This window comes from Lepus europaeus, chromosome 12 (genome assembly GCF_033115175.1).
Source record: "Lepus europaeus isolate LE1 chromosome 12, mLepTim1.pri, whole genome shotgun sequence".
Lineage (NCBI taxonomy): Eukaryota > Metazoa > Chordata > Mammalia > Lagomorpha > Leporidae > Lepus > Lepus europaeus.
The window spans coordinates 80,585,515-80,598,396 of NC_084838.1; the positions used below are offsets into that span (position 1 = coordinate 80,585,515).

Genomic DNA, 12,882 nt, shown 5'->3' on the forward strand with positions numbered 1-12,882 from the left:
CAAATAAGAAAAAATCTAATTATAAAGCTCAAATATCTCCCTAGATAGTGTCTGAATATTGATTTTTGTTATTATTATTGTTATTTTGGATAAGAGTATCATATTTCTGTGAAAACTATCCTCCCATCTGGTTAGGAAAATTTTGATATCAAAATAAATTTTTGCATCGCTAACTATGCAAACTATTCTTTTAGCTATAAGAGATAGAAAAATGAACAAGCACAAGCAAAGCAGAGTCCTTGTGTCTTCTAGGGAGAGAAGACAAGAAGTAAAAATGCATAATAAATAAGTATATACAAGAAGTGACACAGCAATACATCTAATGAATAAAATAAAGCAAGCAAATGTGATAATGAGACAAACAGAAGTTGATGGTCAGGTACAGTCTCTCTAATGTTTGAATTGAGACCATAATGAGGAAAAACACTCACATGCAGAACAAATTATGGAGAACAGTGCAAGAAGAAGGGACAGTAAGAAAGAAAAAATTTGGCTTTTAGACTGACAGCAACATTGTTGTTTGTTATACGTCATGATAACCCATGCACTGTACATAGGGAAATGGAGATAGCAAGGCAAGAGAGGAATTCGCATATTACTTTACTTGCATTAAGAAGATTTTATTTGGCTTTGTGTTGCTGAGTGGAAAGTTTTGATTTACACTTGTGAGTCACTCTGGCTGCTATACAACTTACAATCTGCATGACTAGTTAGAAAGTTGCTTCCATATTTCAGACAAGAGTTAATGATGAAAACATCAAGATGCAGTCATGGAAGGGTCATTTGTTGTGACATAACTATTGGCAATCTGGATGAAAGTAGGGTGTGAAGAAAGCAATTGAGGATGACTGGAGATCATCCTGTTTGAATAGCTGTTGGAAGTAATTCGGTAACAAAGAAGAAGACTTGAGAGTGGGTGGTCCACTATTATACAGTAGGTGGGCAGATGAAGGTGTTGATGAATGACCATTAATACAAATCTAGAGCCAGGAATGGTTTTAGAAATAGAAATTCTACAGCCTTCAGTGAATGTGTAGAATTTGAGGCCATGAGGCTGAGTAAGATCACTTACAAGGAGGATATGGGTGGAGAAGGAAGCAGAAAAAAAGAGCACATGAGTGTTTCAATGTTTAAAAAGCTGGGAGAGAAGTCAAGCAATGGGAACTAGAGAATCAGGACCAGTGGGCTGACAACATGTTATGGAAACATTGTGTGAGAAATGCCCGAGCTGCAGTAGCAGGAGAGGATGGCAGAATGATTGCTGGCCAGGTTTTAGATATTAATCTGGCTGCAGAGCCAAAAGTGAACCGAGGAAAAGCAGGTGTGAAACGATCTGCAGCGGAGATGTACGGCTCCTCTTTTGACTTGGACTATGACTTTCAACGGGATTATTATGACAGGATGTACAGCTACCCAGCACGTGTTCCTCCTCCTCCTCCTATTGCTCGGGCTGTAGTGCCCTCTAAACGCCAGCGTGTATCAGGAAACACCTCAAGAAGGGGAAAAAGTTTCAATTCTAAGAGTGGACAACGAGGATCTTCTTCCAAGTCTGGAAAGTTGAAAGGAGATGACCTCCAGGCCATTAAGAAGGAGTTGTCCCAGATAAAACAAAAAGTGGATTCTCTGCTGGAAAGCCTGGAAAAAATTGAAAAGGAGCAGAGCAAACAAGGAGTAGAGATGAAGAATGATAAGTCAGAAGAGGAGCAGAGCAGCAGCTCCCAGAAGAAAGATGAGACTAATGTGAAGATGGAGTCTGAGGGGGGTGCAGATGACTCTGCTGAGGAGGGGGACCTACTGGATGATGATGATAATGAAGATCGGGGGGATGACCAGCTGGAGTTGATCAAGGATGATGAAAAAGAGGCTGAGGAAGGAGAGGATGACAGAGACAGCGCCAATGGCGAGGATGACTCTTAAGCACATAGTGGGGTTTAGGAATCTTATCCCATTATTTCTTTACCTAGGCGCTTGTCTAAGATCAAAATTTGCACCAGATCCTCTCCCCTAGTATCTTCAGCACATGCTCACTGTTCGACCCATCCTTGTCCTTCCCATGTTCATTAATTCATATTGCCCTGCGCCTAGTCCCATTTTCACTTCCTTTGATGCTCCTAGTAGTTTTGTTAAGTCTTGCCCTGTAATTTTTGCTTTTAATTTTGATACCTCTTTATGACTTAACAATAAAAAGGATGTATGGTTTTTATCAGCTGTCTCCAAAATAATCTCTTGTTAATGCAGGGAGTACAGTTCTTCCCATTCATGAGCTCAGTAGTTGCTTCCCTAACTGCAAAAGCCATCTCATTTAGTTGAGTAGCACCTGCCAGCGGCTTTGAGTTAGAAGTGTGTGCTACCCCACATACGAGTGCTGTGTGGGGCTGTTCAACACAACTGTAACAATGTATTTTTGTGAATGAGAGTTGGCATGTCAAATGCATCCTCTAGAAAAAAAGTAGTGTAATAGTCTTAATATTTGTTTTCTAAAGTTGATACTGTGGGTTATTTTTGTGAACAGCCTGATGTTGGGACCTTTTTCTCAAAATAAACAAGTCCTTATTAAACCAGGAAAAAAAAATAATAATAAATTGCATTAGGAAAGTTCAAAAAGATTTTCTTCACTTTAACAGAAGTATGTAAAACTATCAGATAGTTTAGGTTAATTAGCTTTAAAAAAGAGGAAATTTGATCGATTTCTCTACAAGGTTTAGGTCACAATTTAATGGTCAGTGTGTTGGTCAGCTTGTCATTACTCAAATGAAATACCTTAGACAAGCTACTTGTATGAGAATGAGATTTATTTAGCTCGCAGTTTTGGTGGCTGAAAGCTCAAGTGGACATGATGCAGGCTTTTGACAAAGACCTCATGTTGGATGGCAGAGTATGTGTGAAACAATGATCCCATGGGGACCCAGGAAGTAGAGAGAGACTGGGTGGGGCCAAACTCAGACTTTTATAACAACTTTCTCATGAGAACTACTAATAGCTTGCCTCCAGTCTTCTAAGGAGCCCTCACTGGGTATACCACTTAAAAGTTCCATCACCATCCAACAATGTCACCATGGGACCACACCTTTTACACATGGAACTTTGAGGAACACTCAAACTAATATCCAAATCATAATAGTCAAAAAATTATGACAGACTTGAGGACAGAGGAGAGAGTACAAAATAGTCATGATAAAGAATGTTAATGAGCAGAGATGTATGGCAAGACTATTGATGTTGGGGTTGCCATTTTAGATTTTTCATCACAAATTTGAAAGAAGATTCTTCTATATATTCAAATCTCTAGGTGACAGTTAGTATCTTGAAACAGACATTTTTATAATTTAGTCTGATTTGGAATTTTCTAAGTATATATGATGAGGAAAGAGAAAAGTGAGGTGGTTAAGTGGTTTGCAATGTAGTTAATGGATTGCTAAACCATGGAGCCAGAATAGATAAAGAGAGAAATACAAACACAATTAGAGCATTGAGTAGTGAAAAAGTGAGTGGTGGATTTCAGTTCAAACAAAGTAAGAAAACTTTTAGAGTAGGGATACTAGAGTCACTGAAAAAAAGAGAAAGTAATGGGAATTTGAAATCCCTGTTTGTAGTTGATGTGTGTTATTGCTAAATTTAAGTCTAGTATCTGATCATGTGAATGGGAGACTGTGGTAGATTAGAGGAAAAGGATTAGTGAAAAGAAGGATGTCAAAGAACTTGGAATTTAGGGCGTAGCAATTATAACAGGAATTCCCAGGAGAGGAAGGCCACTAGTGAGAGAGCTGCTGAAGTCCTTGATGCATTATATAGCTAAGGATGACAGGGTTTTCAAGAAAGACAAAAACTAGGAAGGGTAAAAGATGATTAAAAAAAAATGACACATAATTCAAAGCAAGTGAAACCGTTGAAGGAAGGAGAGAAATTATTTGGAAAAGGCCGTGGTGGAGATTACCTGGAGAAAGTCTGCGTTATGCTCATTGTTGAGGAACAGTGTTAACATCCTGCTCCTTTTAAGTGTGCCATTGTTAAGTGATCACCTTAGCTCCCTGAAGTATATGGGGTGTGAATTAGTGGGAAAAGGGCTTTCATTAACTGGTTTTTTTGTTTGTTTGTTTTCAATGTTCAGTTTCCTTTAATGACCCCCATCTCCCTGAAGGGCAGGTGCAGGCAGCTAGGTGATGGCAAGAGGCATTCACTTGAAGACCTTGCCCTGACTGAAGGCTTTGCCCACATGCTGGAAGGCCCCCTCCCAGGCAAAGTACTCTCAAACCAGTGTCTGGGTTTCCTCCATGTACACGACTCGGTAGTCCACCTGCCAATCTGGACTCAGCGGAAAGGCAGGCGCTTGGCCTCGGAAGACCCAGATTCCAGAAATGGAGCTGCTATTGTTGGTTCCAAAGAGGATGACACTGGCAAAGACATTCTTCCTCAGCTTATCCAACCGCTGGAACATTCCAGTGATGAGGTTGCAACTCATAAAAGTCTGCGTGAGCTCTTCAGGGAAACGGTACTCAGCATACCACAGAGACCAGCCATCCTGGTCAAAGTGCTCCCAAAAATATGACAGCGCCACAGAGTATCCTCATTGGAGTACTTGCGCTTAAACTCATCCAACACAAAGGTGCTTTTGGGCAGGTGGGCAAAGGGGTCCTTTGCCTTGGACTCAGCAGCCAGTGCCTGCTCACATTCGTCCATCTTTTGCCTAGGAGCTGGGGCAGCTGCCTTTTTCTCCTCTATCCACTCAGCCTGGGGCTTCTGCTTCTCCTCCATGAGCCTTTTTTCTCTTTCCGGGGAGTGTCCTTTTTAGGCTGGCTCTCTGCAAACTTTTTAGCATCAAACTGGGCCATCTTTTCACACAGTTTCATCTCCCCCAAGACAGCCCGAAACTGGGGCTGATTAATGCAGGTGAGGAACCAGCGGTTGGTATTTGGAAAAGCCTGGCGGAAAGAAGGCTGCAAGACCTGTTTATGGAGCCACAAAAGGGTGCAGACAACTGTGATGTCAGCCAGTGTCACTCGCTCGCCCACCAGGAAAGTCCTCATCTTCAAGTGAACATACAGCAGCCCCAGAATCCGCCTCACCTCTTCCTTTGCATTCTCAGTGGCCTGCTTGTTGTGACGCATGATGCCCAAGGTGGGGAACACCCAAGTACTGGCTGGGGGCACTATGTCGCTATCGGCAAAGCTCACCCACTGCACCACCTGTGCGGCTGCCTCTAAAGTACTTCCCGGCAGCTCCTCATTGCTCACACAGTAGGCAACGGCGTTGCTTTCAAACACACAGAATCCATCATCATCTTCAAATGCTGGAACCTTGCAAGAGGGAATTTGCGGAGAAATTCAGGGGTTCGGTGGGTCTGGCCAAAGTGGAAGTGGAGTGGTGCGGAGAGCACGCAGACCTGAGCCCCACTGTACCGAGCAGCGATGAGGGCCTTAAAGGCCCTCCAGTTTTCAGGATATGTGTACAGAGTCCCAGCCGCCATGGTGATTCCACAGAGAAAGGGCTCATTAACTGGTTTGTAAAGTCATTTTGGTCCGTGAATGATCATGGTTCTGTTAGAACCAGAAGGTGAAGGAGTTATTCAGAGGATAGGATGTAAATATGGGTGCACTTGTTGATGAACCCTGGAGAGCTTCATAAGACAGCCAGGAGCCTTTGGAATGGGGCCACACATGCCTGATGGGATCATACTAGGGCATGCATAGAACAGGAGAGAGGGTATCTGTGAGGTTTGGAGTCTTTATAATGGCTATTCTTAGACATCAGAGATTAAAGGTTTTGAATATCTCAAAGTAAGATTATTGGCCACACACAAATATGCAGCTTTTGTGGCAACGGGGATGCTGCAGTGAGTGGTAATAGTAAATATTTTGGCGTTTAGTCATGCTTTGGGGAAGAGCCTACCTGCAAGGAGCAATGAACATGCTATGCACATAAATTCCACTATTTTGAGTCCTATAGCTAAGCCACATCACTAAATCATTCTCTTGGTTTTCACTCATTGACTCTTTCATTCAATAAATCACCTTGTATGGATTTCTATGTTAAATGGGGTAATACATTTAGATAAACAAATAGCACAAACTTTATAATTGCAAGCTCATATGGTAAAAGCAAACTGTAAGGAAACTTAAGGGGCGGGTGCTGTGGCGTAGCTGGTAAAGCTACCATCATCCCATATGGGCACCAGTTTGAGACCCGGCTGCTCCACTTCTGATCCAACTCTCTGCTATGGCCTGGGAAAGCAGTGGAGAATGGCTCAAGTCCTTGGCCCCCTGCACCCGCATGGGAGACCTGAAGGAAGCTCCTGATTCCCAGCTTTGAATCTGAGCAACTCCAGCCATTGCAGCCATCTGGGTAGTGAACGAGAGGATGGAAGACCTCTCTCTCTCTCTCTCTCTCTCTCTTTCTCTCTGCCTCTGCATCTCTGTAACTCTGCCTTTCAAATAATAAATAAATAAATCTTAGAAAACTTAAGAGATAAATACCATAATGTATATTGATTTATTAATATTATTATATTCATAACTGCCATTTACTGAATGTTTATACCATCTGGGAACTGTACAAACACTAAATTCCTGTTTATATGATGCTATGTGGTAATCACTAACTATCTATGACAAATGAGGGGTTGAGAAGTAATGTTCTCTGGATCACACAGTTGGCACACATTGAGAACACAAAAAATTCTATTCAAAATGGGCTGTTTCTATTAGTCTTTGAGGGATAATGGCCTTTGGGTTGGGTCCTTAGAATATAACACATTTGGAATTGGGGTAGTGGAAACGTTAGGAAAGTGGAAGCAATTTTCAGAAGTCATGTATATGAAACAATAAGATCATTATTTTGGTTAGCTTTTAAGTGAGTGAAAAGCAATGAAAGAAGACTCAAAAAATATATTAGGCTAAATACATGTCACATCTGCACTGAGCATAAAAATCTTGGCTAGGGAATAAGAAAAAGGAAGAAAATCATGGACTGTGCAACAGCAAATCATTTTTAGAATTCCTCATCTATGCTTCCCACCCTTACAGCTGCTATTCCTACCCTTTTACATTCCCTGAATTCAAGCAGGTGCCTCCATTTCTGTTTACAAAATCTTCTGTACCATTCGTGGATTAAGGAGAGGGTTTGAGAATGGATAATATGTCTGTGTCAAAGTCAAGAAAGAGAAGTGATTTTTCCTGAACAAAAAAGTAAATTCTCCCCAAGCCAAGTAGAGGAAGGAGGAAGAGGAGGAAGAGGAAACATGCTGATGTGACTGACGTTTGTGATTGAGAAATTCCAGGATTCCAGAGAGGAAATCTACCACCATAGTAGGATACAAGAGCAACCTAGCAGGGACAGGCAAATGTGGTCAAACAAAAAGCCAAGCAGAGGACATCTGTATCTAAAAGACACACTGCCTTTGAGTTTGGACATTGTGATTAGGTGACTCAAGGTTTCTTCTAACTTTATAAGCCCAAGTCAATCTGATAGAAGCCATCAATAGCACTAAAATGGAAAGACTAGTAAAAGAAATGCAGAAAGGAAGTCAAGAAAGACTGATATTCAGTTTTCCAACATGTGTAGCATGATGGGTGGGGACTGAAATATAAATTCAGTCATGGAGAATAAACTCATGTTTGGTAGACATCTGAAATTGTGGACTGATTCATGTCAGCTGTTTCAAATTATTTAGGTTATATTTAAAAGGCTAAGCTAGCCTAGCAAATCTCAGTACCTTAACACAATAAGCATATATTTTTATCCCTGATTAGAGCTGATATGGGTCAGCACCCCTGCTGCATCTTGGAACTACATCACTGGAAACGTGAAACACCTGGTCCCCAAGGTTGTTACAGAAAGAAAAAAGGAAGCTGGAGAAAGTACACTAGTTCCTAATAGCTCATGTATTATTTTCATTTGTATTTCCTTGTTCTGCATTTGTCAGATGGTCTCAAATTAACTATAAGTGGACTGAGATATACAGAGTAGCACATGGATATTTTGGGGGCATCTATGACCCACAGGCCCATGCAGTTGGTCAAAGGAGAAATCACATTTTAGTCTCTATGTAGCAAATTCTTCTTAACAATCACTATTTCCATTTCTTTTGAGAGGAGGCTTTTCAATACATAATTCTTGTTTTCTGGACTCTCAGAATGTTTCATGCAGTCCTATTATATGTTCAAACAATGCTTTAATTCCTCCCCTCCCAACCCTGAAAAGTTGTAAGACTAATGAGACCAGGTTGTGTGATATGAAGAAAAGCTTCATGAACTGTATTTCTAAATTGGTCTTGAAATTTGAAAACCAGGGTTGGTATTTAGCCTAGTGAAATCCAGGGTTGACATCCTCACCTAGTAGTGAGGATATCCACATCAACTTTGGAAGACCTGAGATCAAGTCCTGCCTGTGACTCCTGTTTCCTGCCAATGCAGATCGTGGGGGATAATGGTGATGGCTCAGGTGACTGTCTGCCACCCACATGGGAGACCTGAATTGCTTTCCTTGTTCTGGCTTAGGCCTAGATACAGCCACGGGCATTATGAGAACTTGGAAGTGATCCAGTGGACAGAACGTTCTCTTCTCTGTTTCTGTGTCTTTGTCTCTCTCTCAACCTTGCAAATAAGAAAAAAAAATTAAAAAATTAAATCCATAGCTTTTTAATACTTATTCTGATAATTATATATTGTTTTAGGCTATGATTTGGAAGAACAATTGAGTTGAATTGAAGCAAATCTTTATCAGTTTTATTTATATATTTTTACATTATTTATTTAATTCATTTGAGAGACAGAAAGAGACAGTGAGCTCACATCTGCTGCTTTACTCCTCAAATGCCTGCAATGGCTGAACCTGGGTTGAGGCTGAAACTAGATCTCTGGAATGAAAGCCAGGCCTCCCACATGAACATCAGAAACTCATTCACTTGAGCCATTATCATTGACGCCCAGAGTCTGCATTAGCAGGAAGATGGAATGAGGAGCAGGTTGGGATGCTAACTCAGGCACTCTGATATGGGATAGAGTGCACCAAGCAGCATCTTAAGTGCTATACCAAATGCCTTTGCTATCTTCCTATAACTACTAGAAAATGTCTTTGTCAGGACTGAACTAATATTGTATAAGGGTGACTTTTGGGATTGTTTCCTGAGGAATAAAGCAAAGCAGACATTTCAGAGATCATAGCCCAGGACATTCTCTAGGTATCTGCAGTTCACTCTTAAACTCTGCAGACATCCTCTATAACCACAGAAGTACACAAAAGAGTTCCCTCAAATGCTGCATTCTTCTCTTGTCTTGGGAAGTCCATCTTTTTAAACTGATTGACACTGGATTACAACTTCTCACTGAGCAGTGTGTTATGCTAGAGAAAATAGGACATTAGAGGATCTGCATTTGGGTCTTTCAGAGGCTGTTTCCACCTGACTAGCCAGTGACTCAATTCAGTGATCCAGACTGGCGTCTTTTAAATCTTATAGTGTAGGTTTTTATCCCAGCTTTCAATTTAGGAAGAATATTGTATCGATTTGCTGATTCAGTAGCAAAATTACTTCCTGACAATGCAAATCTGTGAAAAGAAGCTCTGAATTCTGCTTTTAACATGCTGTTATTTGAACTTATGATGGAGAAAAAAAAATAAAAGAGACATAAAAAGGAGAGAGATGAATGAAAGAAAAAGGAATGAGAAAAGAGGGAAAGACTATAGATCGCTACATTTTGTTTCCTTCACTGATGGCACAAGTTATTGCCCTATTTTTGGTTTAAAAAAAACTCTTCAGGTGAACACTGTTAAATGATTGTCATTTATCATACCAGAGAATTTGGCACAGAAGTTTAGATGGTTTATTGTGTTGCATAAGGTTGATAAATCTACAAACATTGCAACTGTCACCATGTCTCTCAAGTGCACTTTCCATATGCCGAGTTTTTCTTTTAATTATTTGTTCAGTACAAGTTGTACCTGGCTAAACTGAGCTTGTCTGAATATTAAGTATTTTAAGAAATGAAAGGAATCGAAGATTTATAAAGATACCCTGTGATATCAGCGTAAATTTCTTTGGAAGTTTAAGCAAGCATCATTCTTTGGTAACACAGGGTTGGTATACCCTTTTGTACAGTGACAAGGGACTGAGGAGTTGAAGAATCGATGTCCAGTGGAACAATGCCTAAAACTGTGATATTGGCCAGGCTCTTGTTTTATCTTTTGCCACTTACAGGTTCCAGCAAGCTTATCTGCTTTAGTATCTTCAGTACTGTATTAATCCGAGCAGTGGCACATATGGAAATGATTTCCTTTTAGATCAGTTTGCCATCTGATCAATAATTTATATTATTTAGTTGATATTTCCCATTAAACAGATGTTCACTTGGTGGCTGGCTCCCTCTGAGATTGTTATAGGTATTCTTTCCCTATGAATGGTTGATTATATTTTTTATCACTTAAGACTACACTTTTTGAATTGTTTGTAATTTTAGCAATTCCATTGAGTTATACGAATGGAGTTCAGCTGCTCTTTGACTTTTTTTTTTTTTTATTTTTATTTTTGACAGGCAGAGTGGACAGTGAGAGAGAGAGACAGAGAGAAAGGTCTTCCTTTTGCCGTTGGTTCACCCTCCAATGGCCGCCGCGGTAGCGCGCTGCGGCCGGCGCACCGCGCTGTTCCGATGGCAGGAGCCAGGTGCTTATCCTGGTCTCCCCTGGGGTGCAGGGCCCAAACACTTGGGCCATCCTCCACTGCACTCCCTGGCCACAGCAGAGAGCTGGCCTGGAAGAGGGGCAACCGGGACAGGATCGGTGCCCCGACCGGGACTAGAACCCGGTGTGCCGGCGCCGCAAGGCGGAGGATTAGCCTGTTGAGCCACGGCGCCAGCCTTTTTTTTTTTTTTTTTTTGATTAGAGAGTATTATCTGTGTTAGACTAGCATTTTTGTGGAAGAATTAGATTTTTTTCATATTCTAATTTGATGTAATATGTCCACATTTTAAAGAAAGTGTTTTGAAGTAGTAGGTTTCTAATTCTGCTGTTTACTGACATATATCACATTGTTTCAAATATGTTGATCATTTCTTCACTGCTAATAAAGTCTTCTAGTTCCAACTCGGCGAGTTAACTAAACTTCATAAAATACAGGGAACACTCTGTAGAGTATCTTTCTTCATATGCCAACATTTTACATGCTCCTAATAGATTGCTTCCTCTATGAATCTACCTAAATTTTCAATTTGAATGTTATAATGGCTATAACAGTGAAGCTATCAAAGTTACAACATTAGCCAATAGCCTCAATTTGGACATTTTGTTTTTTGAAAATTATGTTAAGATCCTACAAGTTGATTTTATTTCTCTAACTGCTGTATTCTTTCTTTTATATCTATTGTGTAATTTTGAATTGCATTTCAATAACACTAATCTATGTCCAAATCTCAAATAAATTTCCCTTATTGGAGTATTGTCCTGCTAATATAAATTGAAAAAGGAAACAAATCAAGGAATCTACAACTTTCCAAATTAGATTCAGAGATTCTTTTGTTTTCTTTCAATGATAATAATGAAAAACAAAAGAGTAAACATTTGGCATGAAATCATTCACTTTTTAAATATTAAAATTATTTTAACATTATTAAGCTGATATTTGTTTATTTATTTGGGATGGGGGAGGGAGAGTGTGAGGGAAAGACATACCGAGAGAGATTCCCTCCATTGGTGCACTCCCCAAATGCCTACCACAGTTGGGTCTGGTCACTTCTGAAGTTGGGAATGAAGGTCTAAAAACTCAATCCAGATCTTCCACATGGGTGGCAGGGCCATTACTTGAGTCACCACTGTGGCCTCCGATGGCTTGCATTAGCAGGGAGCTGAAATCAGGAAACACAGCCAGCTATCAAATCCCAGAACTCCAATATGGGAAGTGGACCTCTTAACTAATGCCTTAATTGCTAGGATCGATGTTTACCCCTAAACATGATTTTTTTAAAAAACAAATCCACAGATTCATATCCCTTAAGTATTTTCAAATCCCAACAAATTCTTCTTTAGGAAGCATAACATTTAAAAGCTCAAAGACATGAAAATGAGAAAGACTTGATTTTAACATTTAATTCTATAATATACGATATTATAGTCTTAAAACATTATCTCTCAACTCTGTTTCTTATTCTCCACTTCAATGATGACAATCATAACTGTCCCTTGGGTTTATTGGGAGGTTTGATTTAGAAAATACATCAAGTCCTCAATAATTGTTGATTCTATTCCTGATTCTGAAGTAGGCAGGCATGCAGGTTAAAACTGATTAGGTTTGGGAGCTGGAAGACCACGCCTTCACCATGCCTTCACCATGCCCCTGTGTGACCTCATACTCCTACCTGGCCACACCTGGGTGCCCACCAGCCAATTAGGTTAATTAACCACTCCCTTTTGAAAGTGAATTAAAAGCTTGGAAATGGGTGTGTCCAGCCCTTTCCCTTTCCTACCTCTCTCACCCTGGCCTCTAGCTCAGAGGAGGCTGGCTGTAGCCCTGTGCCTCCAGGGCACGTGGCCTTTGGGCCACCCACCCTAGGCTTCCTGGCCCACCTGCCTTAGGCTTCCTGGCCTTCCCGCCCTATGCTTCCTGACATAGATGCTCTTCCACGTGGCTGGTTCCTGGTACTCACTATGAACCCAGATCTACCTCTCTCTCTTAGATAAAGCTCTCACTTTCTTATTTAGTGCATCTTTTTGCACTAAATAAAAGCTTAAAATTTACCATGCTGCCTCGTTCATTTATGCTGGTATTTAGAATTCTTCTCTAAATATTAGGCAAGAACCCACTTGGGCTTATTAATATTGGGGATTTATTAATAAGCATATGGTGATATTGTATGGCACCCCAAATTCCGGTAACATATATGGCACCCCAGATGGCACTTC

General features: G+C 40.5%; 1 protein-coding gene and 1 pseudogene across 1 annotated transcript; one reads left to right on the forward strand and one right to left on the reverse strand.

Moving 5' to 3' along the window:
• The first annotated feature begins 1,194 nt into the window (after positions 1-1,194).
• LOC133771040 (heterogeneous nuclear ribonucleoprotein C-like) lies at positions 1,195-2,203 on the forward strand. Its single transcript, XM_062206778.1, has one exon. It carries the CDS (start codon positions 1,195-1,197, stop codon positions 1,915-1,917), a length of 723 nt encoding a protein of 240 aa, XP_062062762.1. The 3' UTR covers positions 1,918-2,203.
• A 1,886-nt stretch (positions 2,204-4,089) lies between these two features.
• LOC133771331 (elongation factor 1-gamma-like) lies at positions 4,090-5,464 on the reverse strand (annotated as a pseudogene).
• Positions 5,465-12,882: the final 7,418 nt, after the last annotated feature.

Excerpts from the sequence above, each read along its gene's own strand:
- LOC133771040 (XM_062206778.1), top strand. The coding sequence starts at position 1,195 with ATGTTATGGAAACATTGTGTGAGAAATGCCCGAGCTGCAGTAGCAGGA.